Source organism: Numenius arquata, chromosome 6 (genome assembly GCF_964106895.1).
Source record: "Numenius arquata chromosome 6, bNumArq3.hap1.1, whole genome shotgun sequence".
NCBI classification, from domain to species: Eukaryota; Metazoa; Chordata; class Aves; order Charadriiformes; family Scolopacidae; genus Numenius; species Numenius arquata.
The window spans coordinates 38,653,296-38,671,667 of record NC_133581.1 but is presented as its reverse complement, the minus strand read 5'-3'; the positions used below and the strand labels follow the sequence as shown (position 1 = coordinate 38,671,667).

The 18,372-nt window shown below is 44.4% G+C and overlaps 1 protein-coding gene across 1 annotated transcript in view; it reads right to left on the bottom strand.

Moving 5' to 3' along the window:
- Positions 1-18,372, bottom strand: part of HSD17B12 (hydroxysteroid 17-beta dehydrogenase 12) — a 109,424-nt gene that overhangs the window by 16,664 nt on the left and 74,388 nt on the right. The window contains 2 exon segments of the mRNA XM_074149623.1: positions 471-552; positions 6,166-6,200. Of these exon segments, the coding sequence (XP_074005724.1) occupies positions 471-552; positions 6,166-6,200 (117 nt within the window).

Below are 18,372 nucleotides of genomic sequence, written 5' to 3'. Positions count from 1 at the left end.
ATGATAAATTTAAGGCAACTAATAAAAAAAGGAGGAAAAATGTTTGCTTCCAGCAAGCACCAGAAGAGCCCTACTTAAATAAATATATATACATTATATATTGAAGATACGCATCTTCAGTAAGATTAGGGAAAAAAGTTTCAAAGGCGAAATAAGCAAGTATGTTAAACTTCAGTCAATGTCCCTTCTCAACCTCACACTAATCTTTCTTGATACACTAGCATCCTTTTCCATGTCAAAGCAGATGAAAATGCAGATGATGAAATACATAAAATAGTTGTTTCCATGCCAATAAACACTTGCACTCATTTTTCTCTCAGCCTTCCAGCTTCCACTATTGGGAAAAATTGAAGTTAGAAACTCAGTACTTTTAGTTCATGAAAGCACCACTAGATGGACACCAAAACATTCACTGCAGTGGCGTTGGCTTGTGTTTGACACTTGATTTCAGCGTGGAAAAGACCACTTACCTTGGTTGCAGAGTAAAGAGTCAGCAGCGGAGTTGGGTACATCCCAGCAGCCGAGGAGATATTCAGGATTACCCCTTTTGATCTGAAAGGCAGCGAAGACACATCGTTATCATGAAATAAAGGAAACACCTTTCACATTTCATAAAATTACTGCAAGCCTAAAGAAAAACTTTAGGATGCGATTAAGATATCTTTAAAAAAAACAACCAAATCCTAAATTGAAATTTATCAATACGACTTGAAGCACAATATAAGCATTCAGGCAACTGGTGTAAACGGGAATAACTCTAAGGTCGATACAGCAAGAGAATCAAGTTCCATACGTTACATATACACACACACACTGGGCTAAATTATACGAATTTGGTTGAGCAAAGGTGGCACAAGCCCAAAAGGCAACTTCTAAATATCGGGCTAAGGTGGCAGAAATGGCTACACAAGTTTGTTGTATAGTTTACACTTTGGTAATCCCTTTTATCTTCTATAGGTTACTTCATGACGAATCTTCAAGATAGGAAGTACCCGAGTCTACTGATCAAATATAGGCGTTTTACTACAGTATGGAAGAGATTCCTTACTAGAGGATGACTAGAGAAAGTAAGTTGTTTTACAGCTGTATGACAGAGAAAGTAAGTTGTTTTGATGACTAGAGAAAGTAAGTTGTTTTACAGCTGTATGACAGCAACACTGAAAGTATTCCACAATAATATCTAGGTAAGGGTACCAGACTGAAACGAGCTACCACCCGCTCTGCTAAGCGCTTCCAAAACATCTGCAGGTGGGACAGAAAGTAAGACTCCTGGATTTCTCAACCCACTGCCTGATTTTGAGCCCGTCTATTTCTGTGACTAGTTTTACCTACAAAACCAGACATATCACAGAATCACACAATGACATGGGGTTGGAAGGGACCTCTGGAGATCATCCAGTCCAACCCCCCTGCCAGAGCAGGTCCACCCAGAGCAGGTTGCACAGGAACGTGTCCAGGGGGGTTTTGAATGTCTCCAGAGACAGAGACTCCACCACCTCTCTGGGCAGCCTCTTCCAGGGCTGGGTAGAAAGAAGAATTCATTTTAAAAGCTTCAGGCAAATTAGGGCAAGGACAGTGTTAGAAGGTGCTACCAGAGAGTCCAACACAGTGAAAGATGCAACTCTGCTTCTTCTTGCCCTGTGGTAAATTCAAGCAACTTGCCGCTGCTGCCACAATGATTTAAGTAGCCCTCTTGAAAACGAACACCTGAGCTTAAGCGCCCCTTAAAAATTAAAACCATATAACTCTTTGAAAATCGTGACAACGGATTCAAACCAATGCGGCTTCTGCCACGACACAAGCGTGAATTAAACCTGCGATTGATTCACCTCTAGGAACGAGACGGCTAACGGGACAGAAAAGCATCATTTCAGTCATTCAGGATTTCAAACCCCTTTTCCAAAGTTCATTGCATTTTTCAGGAGTTACCTGCAAGGCTTGGGTGGGGAAATAAAGCAGCAGCGTGGATCAAAACATGCAGTATGGAGAAAATAAAGACCACAAATTAATCACGAATTTTCACGACAGCAAAAGGTTAACTGTGATGCCAGAAGTTTCTCGTATCAAGACAGGTGGTGCTTCTGATATTTATTCGTGAGCTCAAATGGGGATTAGCAGTGAAATGAGTATTCGTGCCATTTTTAAGAGATTACCAGATTGGAGAATACTATAAGGAACTTTTTTTAAAGAGTGCAGACTGCTCTGTGAACAGACTACAGAATGGCAGATGAAAAAAAAACAACAGGATTAACAAAACCAACAATGGATGCTAAAGAAAATAACGTGAATTAACCGCAAACCTTGCAGGACTCTAAATCAGCTATCTGCTCCCTGGAAAACCTGCACAAAGTCCATAGGGAGTTCTCCTTCGTGCAGCAGTCACCAAAGCCAGCCAAAGAACAGGACGGTGGCAATGGCAGGGATCAGATCCACCACCACTGAACTCTTGTAGTACAGGCTACAGAACACGTTTATCCCACCAAATATAGCGTAGAAGTATTAAGAACCTGACGATTTAAGAAAGGGGAAAAGGAGAAAAAAAAACCCCAATACATCGATGAGGTGAAAAGTAATTTAGCTATTTAAGAGACTATTAAGAGCAGCCATGATAAGAGTATACGGACTAATGAATGACAAAGATCAAGATCTTGATTTATCCTCTCAGAATACAAAAGAAAGATGACATCTGTTTAAATGAAAGACTGAAATTTAGATCCGATAAAAGGAAGTGCCCTTCCCACATTCAGGCTACGGGAGTACTCGCCACAAAACTTAATTGAGGACAAAATCTTAACAGGATTCGAAAAGGGGTAAGAATTTATGCGGATAAACGTGAGCCTCGTGCCTATAAAACAAAGTGAAGCTTTAGAAGAGAGGCTGGCGTTCAGGCTGTAAAGCTCAGGTCCCCAGCGTTGGCTGGACCACAGCTTTCCAGCAGCGGTGAGCATCATCCAGGTGCGGTGAATTAGTAGTTTGACCCAGTGAAGAAAACCCTCCTGGAAACACAACAAATGAATAGCAGCCCCCGGCAGAAGCTCCATGTGTCGGTCTCTTTGAAGCAGTCAATGCCACTGTGGCTTTTGTGGTTGGTATATTTGTTTAATTTATAAAGAAAACAGTCCTAGCCTTAAAAGCTCGTAACTTAAAACCTCCAGATAAAAAGGAAACCCAGAAGCGTCGCGTGTAGGGGGGGACACTTCCAATTACTCCAATTAGAATTCCCCGTCTTAGAGGAACTGTAGAAGAAAATGTTTTTAGGGAGGGCTCAGAAGAACTCCGTGAGCATCAGTGCGGCGAGAAGAAACGTTGGCTTCATCCAACTCAACTGAGCACTTAAAAAAAAAAATAAAAAAATAAAAAAAATAAGAAAGTTGGTGAAGATGAGGAGAGCCGGACCCACACCCTCACACCTCCCCATCATTCTACCTTAAGCGGTCCAGCGCCAGGAAGGCTATATTTAGCCATCTCCCTGTTGCTGTGGCAACCAGCGCCTGCTCCAGCTGCACGCCAAGTGGAAAGAGCAAGCTTCCTCTGTAATGTAATTATGCACTTGCTACTTCCCTGGCAATAAATACCATAGTTTGATATTTGTCTGGAAACAGTCAACTGATTTTTGGTGGTGGTTGGGGTTTTGTTTGGGGTTTTTTTTGTTTTTTTTTTTCCTTCCCGAAGACATCAAGCCTCGGTTTTCAGTTCTAGGAGTCTCCCACCTTAAGACAGTAGCCTGAAAATTTACAGAGGAACTGCTCATTTAAGTGTAATAGGAAGCCGCAGATTATAAATTGTCACTTTAAGTGTTCAGAGCACAGGAGAGGAGCCGCAGCAGAGAATCTAAATGCCATTCCCAGAAGTGGCATTCATCTAATGCTGTTATGTTTATGATAAATAAAAAGTAACAGACGCACCAAGATGCAGTGGTGTTTTCTCCTTACAGACCTGGATGCAAAGCCTGTAAAATCTGCTTTATTACTGTATTTGTCTTGTAATATAGTGCCATAAAACTCATGCTCAAACACTTAAAAGTAGGCACTGTAGCTGCACAATGCTCTGGTGTGCTACGTCACATCTGTCTACTCAACACGCTATCCTAGCTGAAAAAAAGTGAGGAACAACGATGGGATTTCTAGTTTAGTTTTATTCTTAGAGCCTGGAGTCCTTTTTCCTAACCCGCTGTCCCACGTTAGCAATTTATGGTCGGCCCAAAGAGCAGCCAAGTCGAGCGACCGCTCGTTCCTGCTCTCGGATTTGCCGGACAGCCACGTCCTCCCGTGGTTACAGGCTCTTTGCGGCGTTAATGGCCTGTGAGCTATGACTGTGCAGGAGTTGGCAGCTGCAGACGTTGCTCCTGTGCGCTGCAAACCCTCCCGACTTCATAAAACCAAACAGAAAAAAAAAAAAAAAAGGAAGCTTTTTTCCAAATTTTTTTTTTTTTTTTCCTTGGGACAGCAACCAAAGCCTCCATTCAAATGGAGCAGTCATTCCAAGTGGCTCCTCACACACAGGAAAAAGTTCAAGATGGGTACTTTTTTCTTATTAACCACTATTAACCTTTTCTTTCCAAGCTTCTTTGAACATTTATCTGTGAGATTCCCGAGGTAATCACATAGTTAAGAGACGTGAGAAGAAACATGACGTGGTGTGCTCAAGGGCAGGCAGAACTACAAGCCAGCAGGATCCTGGTTTGCTGCCTTTCATTCAAATAGGTTAAAAACCAGGAAAAACATACAGAGGGTATTCTCTAAGTAGAGGATGCATCATCCTGTCCGGAGAAGCTGAAGTGATCGACTCTGCCAAGTGGATAACCACGATGTTTCTTTAGACACAGAAGAAGCTGAGGCCAAAAAAACTTGTTAGAGCTTCAAAGTTCCAAAAAATTGATTAACAAAACCACGTTAAAACCTTCCAAAGCAGAATGGCTTTGGGCACGTGGGCATCTTCAGAGGGCAGTGGTTTCACAAAAGGCAGGTCCCTTTATCTATCAATAACAGTACACGGGCAAGGAGTAACTTTTGACTTGCAAACCCTGAGTAACCACCACCACTGTACTATCATCCACATCCTCATCCTCTGCTCTAGCTTCATCGGGAAATACAGCAGAGCTCTGTCTTGGGTCTTCTTTTCTAATTCAAGCTTCTTTACGTGAAATAACTCATTCTTATCTCCCGATTAACTGAAAATCTAAGCTTGCCATCGCCCTGATGTGCTAGACATCGACTCCCTACCGCCCACTGGCTCTGACGGTTTGTACCCACGAAGAAACTTCGGTTTAGATGCGAAACACTCCCTCTAGGTCTGTGCAACGCTTGAATTAACTGAATCCTGATCCACGGGGAAGATTCCCAGACAGTGGGATGATACAAGAAATAGCAGGTTTTTTTCTTAATCTTGGTTGGATTTGGAGGTCTGCCCCATATATACTCTCCTCCCACCGTATTGGCTTGGAGGCAATTCCACGGTGACTGTTGTGCGTGGTTCTACACAGCTTTCCTCACATCGCTCGTGTAGCTTGGACCTGACTTCGGGCAACCCCTGGCAAGCCAGGGCTAGCACCGCAACAGAGATGGCCAACAGCCTGCGACAGTCAACGTCAACCAGAAAACAGCCTGGAGGGACTACACGGAAGCCGTGCACCTTTTAGTGTCACCTGGGAGCCAGCTGAGAAGTCAGTTCACGTCTTCCACGGCGACAGTGGTGTGCATTAACTCTTATTTTAAAGAGCTGGTCTTCAATTCTACTTTTCCAAACGATCACAGCCTTTCCTCAATATACCTCCTACTGTATAATGAGAACATATTCTTTGCATCCATTTTACTTACAATGACTTAGAGAAATAGCCTTAAGAAGGTTATTCCCAGGAACTGTAACCACCCCCTCAGAATAGCAGGTTGTTGAGTTAGTGCCGATGAGTCAGACGGGCTTTTTAATTCTGCTCTAAAAGGAATCACCACAACAGTGGAGAAGGGAGAGGAAAAATAAAAAGGGAATCGAGTGGAAAAGGCTTCCACCGTCTGATGATTCATGCACCATCAGCGTGACTCACCCAGCATTACTCTGCCATTAAAACATGGAGACTAGGCTGATTAGTCACAGTAATGAATTTTTCAAGAAAGGATTCTCCCCTATAAATAATGATGACTTTGTCTGGATAGTGTTAGTGTGACTCACCTTTCCACCATGCCGGGCAGCACCAATCGTGTCATCTGCAAAAAAAAAAAAAAAAAAAACAAAAAAAAAAAAAAACAAAGAAAACATTCCTGATGGCTGAGAATGCAGACAGCAGACGGGCAGAGGGCAAGGGAAGCCTTCCCCTCCTCCCAGGAGCAGCTGCCACCCCCTCCACCCCAACCCAGGACCGGGGAAGTGCAGACCATACTTTGCGTAGGCAGGTTATTTTTATTCTACCTGGGCGACTTGGCTCTGTCAAGTAACGTGTGTGTGTGTGTGCGCGCGCGCTGAATCTGGTAAACCTACCCAGCTGGTAGCATAAGTACAATAAGAGTAAATAAATAAAAAAAAAAAGAAGTGTCTTCACCGACCTGCAGCATCCGTGGCCTCCAAAGAACGTTAAAGAGCCGGAGTACTACGGTAACACGTACGATCTTTCTCTCCCCACAAAAAAACCATCTGTCTTCCTCAAGACTGACTAAATTTACCACCCTGTGCCAAGACTCAAGACAATATCCAGTGCATTTTAGCCAGGCTCAGCGAACTGCTGATTTTATGTTAAAATTAAATTGCGGAGCAGCAAGAGCACCAGAAAGAACTAGCGAAGGTAAGTTTCCTACCTTATGTTACCTACAGAAAACCTTTAGAATTGTAGAATCACAGAATTGTCTAGGTTGGAAGGGACCTTTAAGATCATCTAGTCCAACCATCAACCCAACACTGACAAAAACCATCACTAAACCATGTCACCAAGCACTATGTCAACCCATCTTTTAAATCCCTCCAGGGATGGTGCCTCAACCTCTTCCCTGGGCAGCTCATTCCAAGGCTTCATAACCCTTTCCGTGTCAAAATTTTTCCTAATATTTTTAAGACGCCAAAAGATTATTTTTTTTGCTGATTACACAGATGTTCTCACACTGAAAAGAAGTGTGAAAGGAGCCTGACAAACCCCATACACACACCCTGCTCTGGAAGCTCCTGCCTTCGCTATGACTCCGAGCAATCCATTTACAACCTGGCTGAAGGATTCTCCAGAGCAGTAATCCTAAAACAAGCCTCCCAGTTTGCAGACAGAATAGCTCTGACAAGGGGAAACAAATCAAGTATTGATCCAAACTTTGACAAAATTTGTTATTTTTCCTCCTACTAATTACTGCCATTCTAAAACATGATGTAAATCCAAAATCTCTCCCTTTTAAGAAATAACATCGTCAAAAGTTTCAGCTTCTGCCAAATACTACCCTGCCCCCAACCAGCCCTGTTAATAAATGTCATGTCACTGACACCTGAGACGGATCAGACAAGAAATATAAATTATTACCACTTTTCACATCCTTAAAAGGTGTTCCAACAAAGTTTTTGAGAACATCGGTGAGGAGGGGGCAATAAAACACTAATGGTACCAAAAATGTAACGGTACTTCTGCTGACACCAAATTACCCCGATAGCTTAAAATATGAGACATTTGAGTAGTATGGGACAAAAAAAAAAAAAAAACACACAAAAAAAAAGAAATCAGCATATATAGAAGGACAAAACATCCGTAAGCACTTTTATTCCAAAGAAACAAATCTCATTGTAGCAAGCTGTTCATGTTACTATCACCACTGCGTTAGCACTCACACATGACTGAATCTGGTTTGGGGGGAGTGGGGGGGGGGGTTGTTTGTTTTGATTTTTAATTATAAAACATATTCCTGAAAGGGTAAAGGAGAAACATCACAAAAGAAACCAAAATTTCAATTGATGGCAACTGACACACAAAGAAATAGGTAGAGAAGGGCTGTGTTCTGTATTTTATTGGCATTTCTCACTTGGCACAGATTCTGCCATCGGCCACGCTGCACGACAGCTTCAACGAGGGACCGTACGGGTGGGAGTCGGACGGACCTTACTCTCATGAGGTCAGCTGGTGACATTATTTAACTCTCAGCGCTGCCCCAGAAACCAAATTAAGTATTCACAGTTGGTAAACATCACCAAGCTAAACGGGGTTGGTCTGGGGGGGGGGTCGGTCTCTTCTTCCAAGGAACAGGCGATGGGACGAGAGGAAACGGCCTCAAGTTGCGCCGGGGAGGTTCAGATTGGAGATTAGGAAAAATATTTTTACACTGAAAGTGTTATTGCACATTGGAATGGGCTGCCCAGGAACGTTGCTGAGGCACCATCCCTGGAGGGATTTAAAAGCCGGGTTGACGTAGTGCTTAGAGACATAGTCTAGTGATGGTTTTTATCAGAGTTAGGTTGATGGTTGGACTAGATGATCCTAAAGGTCCCTTCCAACCTGGACAATTCTATGATTCTATGAAGCAGATGCAACTTCAAAAAGCCTCCAGCTGAGATTCCATAGTCTACAGCCTATAGTCTAAGACTTCAGAGCTTTTTCATACACTAACGCTTCAGAAGAGACGTGAAAACAACTATTTATTTTATTAGCACAGGATAAAGAATGATTTGGGCTGATTTTCAGACTAGTTCAAGACCGGCAGATCTTTTATGATCTCTCCCACAGATCCCTTGGCAAAAAGCAGCGTATGGTTTCTTGCCTCTAAAGGCAGCGTAAAGCCGCGCATCACTCCACAGATGGACACACGGAGGTGGACTGTAATTGCCTTCCCTTAGGCAACACATAAATGGTCTGAAAAAAAAACAGTACAGGTTCTCCCATCGTAACGCAGAGGGGACCCCACGTTCGAAAAAAAATTGGTCATAAATCCACACAAATTCAATTCAGGGTCTCAATCCCAATTGCAACCCACCAAGCAGCTCTAACAGCGTGTCACGAACCCGCTGGTTACTACTGATATCCAAATGAGAGTGCAGAAAAACAGACTACAATGATTGTTTGACTTCTATAAATATAAAAACTTTAAATATGAAGCCTTTGACAGCTGAGATATCACAATAGGTGGAGGTGGAGGTGGAAATCAAGAAGTCTCTCACCACCGGCTATGTTAAATAGTCTGTTCCTAAAGTTCAGCTGGACAGGCAATCAGTGTTGGGGTTTTTTTTCCCCTCTGCAGAGGAACATGGATGGCAAAACTGGATTTCATACTCGATATCACTTCCATTTGTTTCCACTAAAATCAATATTTTGAGGGAATTTCCAAAATCTGTGAAATAGGGCAAAACTGGGTTTCCTATCTGTGTTTTTACATCTTGTGTTGCGTGAAAAGAGATATAGGAATATGCAGTATCTTTACGTACAGAAAAAAAATACCTTTTTTTTTTTTTTTTAAAAAAGAATAAAATAACAGAAGGCAGCTCTGAGTCAGTCTCACCTCACCCAGCCAAGTCCACGCTCAGACTGTTCCAGCAGCGTTGAGAGCTCTATTGGAAAAATGCTGGCAGGGCCCTTCTGCAGCCCTATTCAGGTCTGACAAAATTTATACGTCGTACACACACAGGTATTCCCAGCATTAATTCAAATAAAACCGTCTACAGCAGAAATATAGTTTTGCCACTAATAAGCGTCCGTACGTGCTTGTGTGATCTTTACCCAAAATTGCGCAACAAGTCAACGCTCTTGCCCTTAAGAGCTATAATCTCAGACGTGCCATTTATGAAACTGGCAGCTCAACACCAAACATCTAGAACCGAATAAACACCTCCCAGATAAAGACTCCAAATTTTAGGTAGGTCTTAGTTAGAGACAGCTAGTTCTGTAACGGGGTGTGTTTCATAAATGCCAAAGCACTGAAAAACCTGAGGCTGGAGGAATTAGCACGTGGGATGGCGGAGAGCTCTACAATGGTGTTTCTTTCTCTGAAGGCGATCTAATCAAAGAAGAAGAAAGCGGGAGGGAAGCTAAAGGAGAGGTTGGGAACTACCCTAAGAGGAGCACCTTCAAGTTAGGGGTTACTGAACTCCTCCATGTAACCGTTTTTCAGAAGGAACACTACCTTCCCCAGCAATACCCGTGAGGCAGTTGAAAATGTGGATGTCCCCAAGACTCTGAAGGCTCAGAGGTAACTTCAGACAGAGCAGCCAGATGCTGGATGGTGTGAAAACTGCCAGCTCAAAGAAATGCTGTTGAGGTTTTTTTTTGGCTTGTTTGTGTTACGATGATTTCACATACAAACATAACGCTACCATAGAGTTCAGGGTACAGTTCCTTTGGTTTGGAGGGCTGGATTTTTAAGTCAACTTCTTTCAGGCCTAACCCTCCGGCTCCTAACTTCCTTAAGTTAGCCATTTTCTGTGAGGATTCTGGTAGAGATTCATTACAGACCATTTCATTGATCTTTTTCAGGCAGCTGTCATATCTTGATGTCCATTTATCTGCAACTGCATTTCACAGAATCACAGAATGTTATGGAGTTGGAAGGGACCTCTGGAGATCATCTAGTCCAACCCCCCTGCCAGAGCAGGTCCACCCAGAGCAGGTTGCACAGGAACGTGTCCAGGTGGGGTTTGAATGTCTCCAGAGATGGAGACTCCACCACCTCTCTGGGAAGCCTCTTCCAGGGCTCTGCCACCCTCACAGGAAAGAAGTTCCTCCTCATCTTTAGATGGAACTTCCTATGTTCCAGTTTGTGCCCATTCCCTCTTGTCCTGTCACTGGGCACCACTGAAAAAAGACTGGCCCCATCCTCCTGACACCCTCCCTTTAAGTATTTATAAGCATTGATCAGATCCCCCCTCAGTCCTCTCTTCTCCAGACTAAAAAGACCCAAGTCCCTCACCCTTTCCTCATCAGAGAGATGCTCCAGGCCCCTCAACATCTTTGTAGCCCTCTGCTGTACCCTTTCCAGCAGTTCCCTGTCCTTCTTGAACTGGGGAGCCCAGAACTGGACACAGTGCTCCAGATGGGGCCTCACCAGGGCAGAGCAGAGGGGGAGGATGACCTCCCTCAACCTGTTGGTCATGCTCTTCCTGATGCACCCCAGGATGCCATTGGCCTTCTTGGCCACAAGGGCACATTGCTGGCTCATGGGCATCCTATTGTCCACCAGGACTCCTAGGTCTTTCTCCTCAGAGCTGCTCTCCAGCAGGTCAGCCCCCAACCTTTTCGGTTGGGGGGGTTATTTCTCCCCAGGTGCAGCACCCTGCACTTGCCCTTGTTGAACTTCATCAGGTTCCTCTCCGCCCAGCTCTCCATTTATTACATGCCTGGCAAGCAGTGGTTGTATTGTTCACTCTTGCTCACCAGACCTGTCTTCTACCTTCTAACTGTAGAAAAAGGAACACTGCTTTTAGTCTAAAGAAGCAGAGATTTCTACTTGCAGACATAAAAATGCACAGCTATATGGCTAGATATATGTTCAAAAACAGGTGCTACATTTAAAAGCTCCTTTTAGGGGACTAACAAATAATTAGAAATTAAAACAATGTATTTCCAGTGTTTCCTCTTTAGAAAAAAAAAATTTCTTAGAACGTTTTCGAAAAACTATCTTCCATTCCTAGAGATCATGGAGTTGTAGTCCTTTCTCACTCCGATCCAGGCAATAGCTCAGGAGTAGCGCTTCGGGAAAGAATCATAATCTGTAAAGTTTGGAATACCTTTCAAGCGATACCCATTCAGACTGCTAAAATACAGTAAGAAAAGCAGAGGTCAATATTCGAAGTCGTCCTTCACAAATTATGGGCCACGGAATTGTTACCCAAAGCCAGAAAATCATGCAATAACCCAGGTGGAAGGTCAGGAACCAGGAAGGGGCATGGGACGTACAAAGGGAACTACAAATTTACCATGATGCAAGCCCTGTTCGTTGTCAGTGACTTTTCTTTGAGCAACATTTTAAGGAGAGAAAGTTTTCCCTATTTAGAGCCACAAGCTTTCAGAGTCCAGTTTGTAAGGGAAAGCTCTCAAAATAAGCATCTTCTCCTCCCCCCTGCCTTGGCTTTACGTAGGCAAAAGACTACTCAAATAAGGCTGAACTTTCTCTTTTCAAGATACGGAACACGTATTTGTCTCAATCCCAAATCTACAAAAAGCCACATAACTCCAGGATTTTCTAAATTTTTCCAAGTTGATTCTGCTTTGAAGAAAAATCCCAAGTGCTTCCCTGATTACCGCTGAAAAGTATTTATCACAGCGACATATCCCTTGTTCCAGCTTCCCGTGTATCACGCTCTCGGGTTCAAAGTCAGCAAGGTCGGAACCCACCGCATCTAATGTCTCCCTCTGGACCATCTGAATGATATTCAGGACCACCTTCACAGAACACTTGCTTCTCTTCCAAGTGCTGGCAACCGTCTTTCTCTGTTATAATAAACTTGGATTATGGACCTGGCTAAATCCTCATCCCCCCCCAACCTTTGATTATGACTTTGAATATAAAGGTAAAGACACCCCTTCACTAGACTGGAAAATACACACACACACACACACACACAGAGTGATCTCTTCTCACAAGTCAGCATTGCCACTACCCTCAGAATTGTGTTCCACTTAGTGTGATCCTCTCCAACATACAGCAACACCAAAAATGCACATAGGGTTCAAGCAGGGCACAAGCAACTATCACAGAATCATAGAATGGTTTGGGTTGGAAGGGACCTTAAAGACCATCCAGTTCCAACCCCCCTGCCATGGGCAGAAACACCTCCCACCAGACCAGGTTGCTCAAAGTTCCATCCAACCTGGCCTTGAACACCTCCAAGGATAGTGCAGCCACAGCTTCTCTGGGCAACCTGGGCCAGGGTCTCACCACCCTCACAGCAAAGAAGTTCTTCCTGATTTCTAATCTAAATCTCCCCTCTTTGAGTTTAAAACAGTTACCCCTTGTCCTATGGCTCCCCTCCCTGATCAAGAGTCCCTCCCCATCTCTCCTGGAGCCCTTTTAGGGACTGGAAGGGGCTCTGAGGTCTCCCCAGAGCCTTCTCTTCTCCAGGCTGAACGACCCCAACTCTCTCAGCCTGTCCTCACAGCAGAGGGGCTCCAGCCCTCGCAGCATCTTTGTGGCCTCCTCTGGCCCCGTTCCAACAGGTCCATGTCCTTCCTGTGCTGAGGACTCCAAAGCTGGATACAGTGCTCTAGGTGGGGTCTCACCAGAGCGGAGCAGAGGGGCAGAATCCCCACCTCGCCCTGCTGGCCATGCTGCTGGGGATGCAGCCCAGGATGGGGTTGGCTTTCTGGGCTGCCAGCCCACATTGTTGGCTCATGTTGAGCTTCTCATCCACCAACACCCCCAAGTCCTCCTCCTCAGGGCTGCTCTCCAGCCATTCTCCACCCAACCCCTATTTGTGCCTGGGATTGCCGTGACCCAGGTGCAGGACCTTGCACTTGGCCTGGTTGAACTTCACGAGGTTTGCATGGGCCCATCTCTTAAGACTGTCCAGGTCCCATATATCACCTGATTTCTGGCAAGTTACCTTTACAGACGGGGCATTAGCCCGCAGTAGCCCATCCAGATACCCACGGGAGAGAGAAATGTCATTTCCAACTGTCGTTCAGGATTATTGCTCCCCAGGCTTTTCTTCTTTCTATGCACAGGTCTGCAAAAGGGTATTTCCCCTCCTTTTCAAATATACTACCTGCTTCTCCCCCTTTCAATTTTATATCGCTTGTGGGTTTTGTTGGCTTTTTGGGGTTGTGGGTTTTTTATCCCCTAAACTCACAGTTTCAGACTTTGCAATTGTTCCCTTGTCCTACCTGGGATTCACAACCTGGTATAACTCCCCTCTCACTCCTCTTCCGTTAGGAGGGCAGCTGACACCGGATCTCTCAGTTCAACACAGAGTATTTATGTATTTTGAAGTCTGAAGCAAATTAAGACTTAACCTTCTCAAATACAGCGATGGTAAAAATCCTCGGTCTTGTAGGCCTATTATCCCTTTGTATTTAACGCTCAGCATAGAACATCGGTACGGTGATCAAAGCGAAGATTAGCCCAGACACCAAGGCATGTACACGTACTGTATGTACAAGGTACGTCATTTACTCTCCCCCTTGGCTGTTAATGCCGATTTCCAACCGCAGCCTGGCCTGCGAGCCTAAAATTTACATTCCCCCCCGAACGTAATAGCTTGCAAACCAATTCAGCTCCTTGCTTAATCAACCGCTAAGCCAGCACTCCATCAACTATTTAGTCCTGCTCATTTTGCAAGAGAACACAAGTTTATGCCTCACTCCCAATGCAAACAGCATATTGCCAGGAAGCAAAGAGAAATAACAGGCTTGCTTTTCCTCACATACCAAGTATCTCCTGCAGCCTCCACAGGAGAAAGGAGGGCTCCCTCAAGTAAGGGAAACCATTCTCTGGGCTTGTTACCTACGCCCTTTTTCCACCGGACAGCAAGTCTGGCATCCCTGGCTGTCAGTACGTTACTCCAACAGCCAAATCAACCTTAATTGTTTTTTCCAGGTAAAATCAAAGGATGTAGCACACAAAGGTGAAGTCACACATGGAGATGCAGTTGATACAAAGGAACTACAGATGAAACCTACACAGAGCAATTCTAATTTTGGCTCTTCAACACTTGCTGGTGAGTGGAAAAACCACCAGGACTTTTAAAGAATCACAGAATGATATGGGGTTGGAAGGGACCTCTGGACATCATCTAGTCCAACCCCCCTGCCAAAGCAGGTCCACCCAGAGCAGGTTGCACAGGAACGTGTCCGGGGTGGTTTGAATATCTCCAGAGAAGGAGACTCCATCACCTCCCTGGGCAGCCTGTTCTGCCACCCTTAAAGTGAAGAAGTTCCTCCTCATGTTTAGATGGAACTTCCTATGTTCAAGTTTGTGCCCATTACCTCTTGTCCTGTCACTGGGCACCACTGAAAAAAGACTGGACCCATCCTCTTGACACCCACCCTTTAAGTGTTTAGAGAGAAGACGACCCTCAGTCTTCTCTTCTCCAGACTAAAAAGACCCAAGTCCCTCACCCTTTCTTCATCAGAGAGATGCTCCAGGCCCCTCATCATTTTTGTAGCCCTCTGCTGCACCCTCTCCAGCTGTTATTTTATTAAGTGCCAGAAATACGTTTAGTTTGTGTCTCAAAATGCTATGTGACATCAAAGAATTATAATGCAAACCCATGTTACCTAAACTGCCACCAACAATCATTAAAGAAAAGTGCTGCTTTTTAAATCCCTCCCCAGAAGCTCGAGATGAGATTGTGACAGGAACCATGAAACTTTTCATATTACCCCATCTTCTTCCTCATGTATCTGTCAATTCAATCGTTGTATAAGGCTCCATTAAGTCTCAAGCTTTCCTAAGAAAATACCACAAAAATGGCATTATCAAGACCCTTTTTGTATATTAGATAAAGAAGGGAGTAACTCCTGCACTGCACATCACTATAAAAAGGTGACATTTTCCAGAAAGCTGAAAAAGAACCTACTGTGGTGGTGGTTGGTTGGTTGGTTTTAACCAGCATTTTACAAGATGTGAGATTTCCAACATGTTTTAGGTAGTTTTGTGTAGCTTTTCTTCAGTGGTGTACAGGGGGCTTTGAAGGTAGATCACAGTAATCACAATACTTCATGCCAGACTGATTGAGCCCCACAATTGCACCACTGGGTGGATCACGAGTGGACCTGACCCAACACCTCTCTAAGGACGTGATGGCGACAGAGAGCGTGGAACACGATTTGGGAAAGAAACACGTTCAAGAGCTCTGATGGGAAACAAGTTCTCAAACATCAGGGAAAATTTCATAGCATTAGGTCCCTTAGGGTTGAGAAAAGTAATAAACAGCAGGACCGACAAGGTTGATAATTTATCCCATGAGGTGAAGATGGGGCCTTATCTCTCAGCGTAACCATCCCCTCCTACATGCTCCATATCCAATGAGCCGCCCACCAAAGAAAAAGATGGGTCAAAAGGTAAGGGATGAGCATGACCCTTCAAAAACACCTACGCTTGTGGCAACGGAACAGACCTTCACATTTCTGCAGAATCAAACTGTGCTGAGTATCTTGACTTTCTCGCTTCAAGCCTAAGGAGCTTGAAGAACTCAGCAAGAACCGAAATGGAGTTCTTTGAGATGTGTGCCAGAAGAGTTATGGCGTCCAACGGAGGTGTTGCTGACGGCACGTGGTTCAGATTACCGAGAAGACAGGAAATATTATTACCATTTAGGCACTAAGGAAGTTCTGTCCCAAAGGGCAAGGAAGTGGATGGCAATGCTCCGGAATTAACAGTATGTGACAACTATGACAAGGATCCGGAGATACTGTGAGGAGAGCTTGAAGAGGTAACAGCAAAACCTGCTTTGTCTCTCCTGTACCTTCACCTTTTCAGCAGCCCTTCACCTCCTTGCTTAAGAACTCGGCGCTCTCTCCCATCCCAAACTTCGTGTTTTTCATCAGGCAAGAAGGGATAGTATTTTAGTTTTTTAAACTGCTTTTACATCCCCTGGATAAGAGATGGTATCAAGCTAAAACACTGAACTAAATATTCATGGGATTACGTCCCAAAAACCTAAGTAAAAGGCCATACAGACTTTTCCTAAAATTACTTTTTCCTACCATGACACTCTAGTTCTATGGGTTCTCCTCAAAAGAATGACTTACAGATGGTACATATCTCTAATACGCTCCTCTCCCCAAACCAGTAAGCATCTGGCGTGTCTACTGTTTAATTACACAACAGGCTCAGGCAGGAGGAAACGTTTTCAAGCCTGGAAGCTTATGTTCCAACTCTGATGAAACCCAGTAGCAGGAGCCGTTCACGGTCAAGAAAAAAAAAAAGAGTTTTCAAGTGGTAAGAAAAACACTATTAACACACAGCAAGTAGATATTCTGTAAGTTTTTATACGTTTGAAGACAACGAGGGGTAACGGTTTTAAACTGAAAGAGGAGAGATTTAGATGAGATCTCAGGAAGAAATTCTTTGCTGTGAGGGTGGTGAGACCCTGGCCCAGGTTGCCCAGAGAAGCTGTGGCTGCCCCATCCCTGGAGGGTTTTCAAGGCCAGGTTGGACGGGGCTTTGAGCAACCTGGTCTAGTGGGAGGTGTCCCTGCCCAGGGCAATGGGTGGGACTCAATGATCTTCAAGGTCCCTTCCAACTCTAACCATTCTATGATTCTATGATACGTTGTGAAGAGGCTGACACAATGCAAATTTTACAAGAAAACCTACGAGAATTTTTTTAAATTGTTGACCACCACCGATCATAAACGCGAAGACTCAAGCCACAAAACAGCCCTAGTTCATTCTGGAAACCAATACAACCCGGATGCATCTCTGGATTTTTAGGTGTCTACCGAGTTAAAGTAGACCTCAACTATTATTCTAGCCTACCGTGTTCAGAAATGCGTGTTAAAGTATGTAACTTTTCTGTTCTAACAAAATCCTTCTAGGAAGACTGACACCCCAAATCCTTTAATCACTGAAGAGTGCACTCCCTCTGCTGGCACAGCGCAGATGTCACAGCTCAGCAGAAAAGCATTCTGCTGATAACTCTAATCTCTAGCTAAGAGGTCTCTGCATCACAACACCTCTTTACATTTACACCTGCCGGAGCTGTGCTAACATTAAAAAAACAAGTCTGCTAAATGAATTCCATAAGATAAACTTCCAAAGGGCTACAAAGATGATGAGGGGACTAGAACATCTCTCTGATGAGGAAAGGGTGAGGGACTTGGGTCTTTTTAGTCTGGAGAAAAGAAGACTGAGGGGGGATCTGATCAACGCCTATAAATACTTAAAGGGAGGGTGTCAGGAGGATGGGGCCAGTCTTTTTTCAGTGGTGCCCAGGGACAGGACAAGAGGGAACGGGCACAAACTTGAACATAGGAAGTTTCATCTAAACATGAGGAGGAACTTCTTTCCTGTGAGGGTGGAAGAGCCCTGGAAGAGGCTGCCCAGAGAGGTGGTGGAGTCTCCTTCTCTGGAGACATTCAAACCCACCTCGATGCGTTCCTGTGCAACCTGCTCTGGGTGGATCTGCTTTGGCAGGGGGTTGGACTAGATGACATCCAGAGGTCCCTTCCAACCCCATATCATTCTGGGATTCTGTGCCCATTAATAACTGACTTCTCCAACAAAAAACCTTGCAGGAGCACAACAAGACACCGTGGGCCACAACCCGCGGCCAACTAAAAATCAGCGCTCGTCAGGTTGGCAGTAATTTTCCAGCTGAAAAGTGTGGGAAGACTCACTGTTGTAGCATTCCTAACTTTGCAACATGCAGTTCTAAGACGTCAAATAAAACACGGACAAAAGGGAGAGTCAGCAGCAGCAAGCTGACAGCAACAGTCGGTCACGCGAGTGTTGCATTTTCACTGTTTGCCTGGGTTTTAATAAGGTGT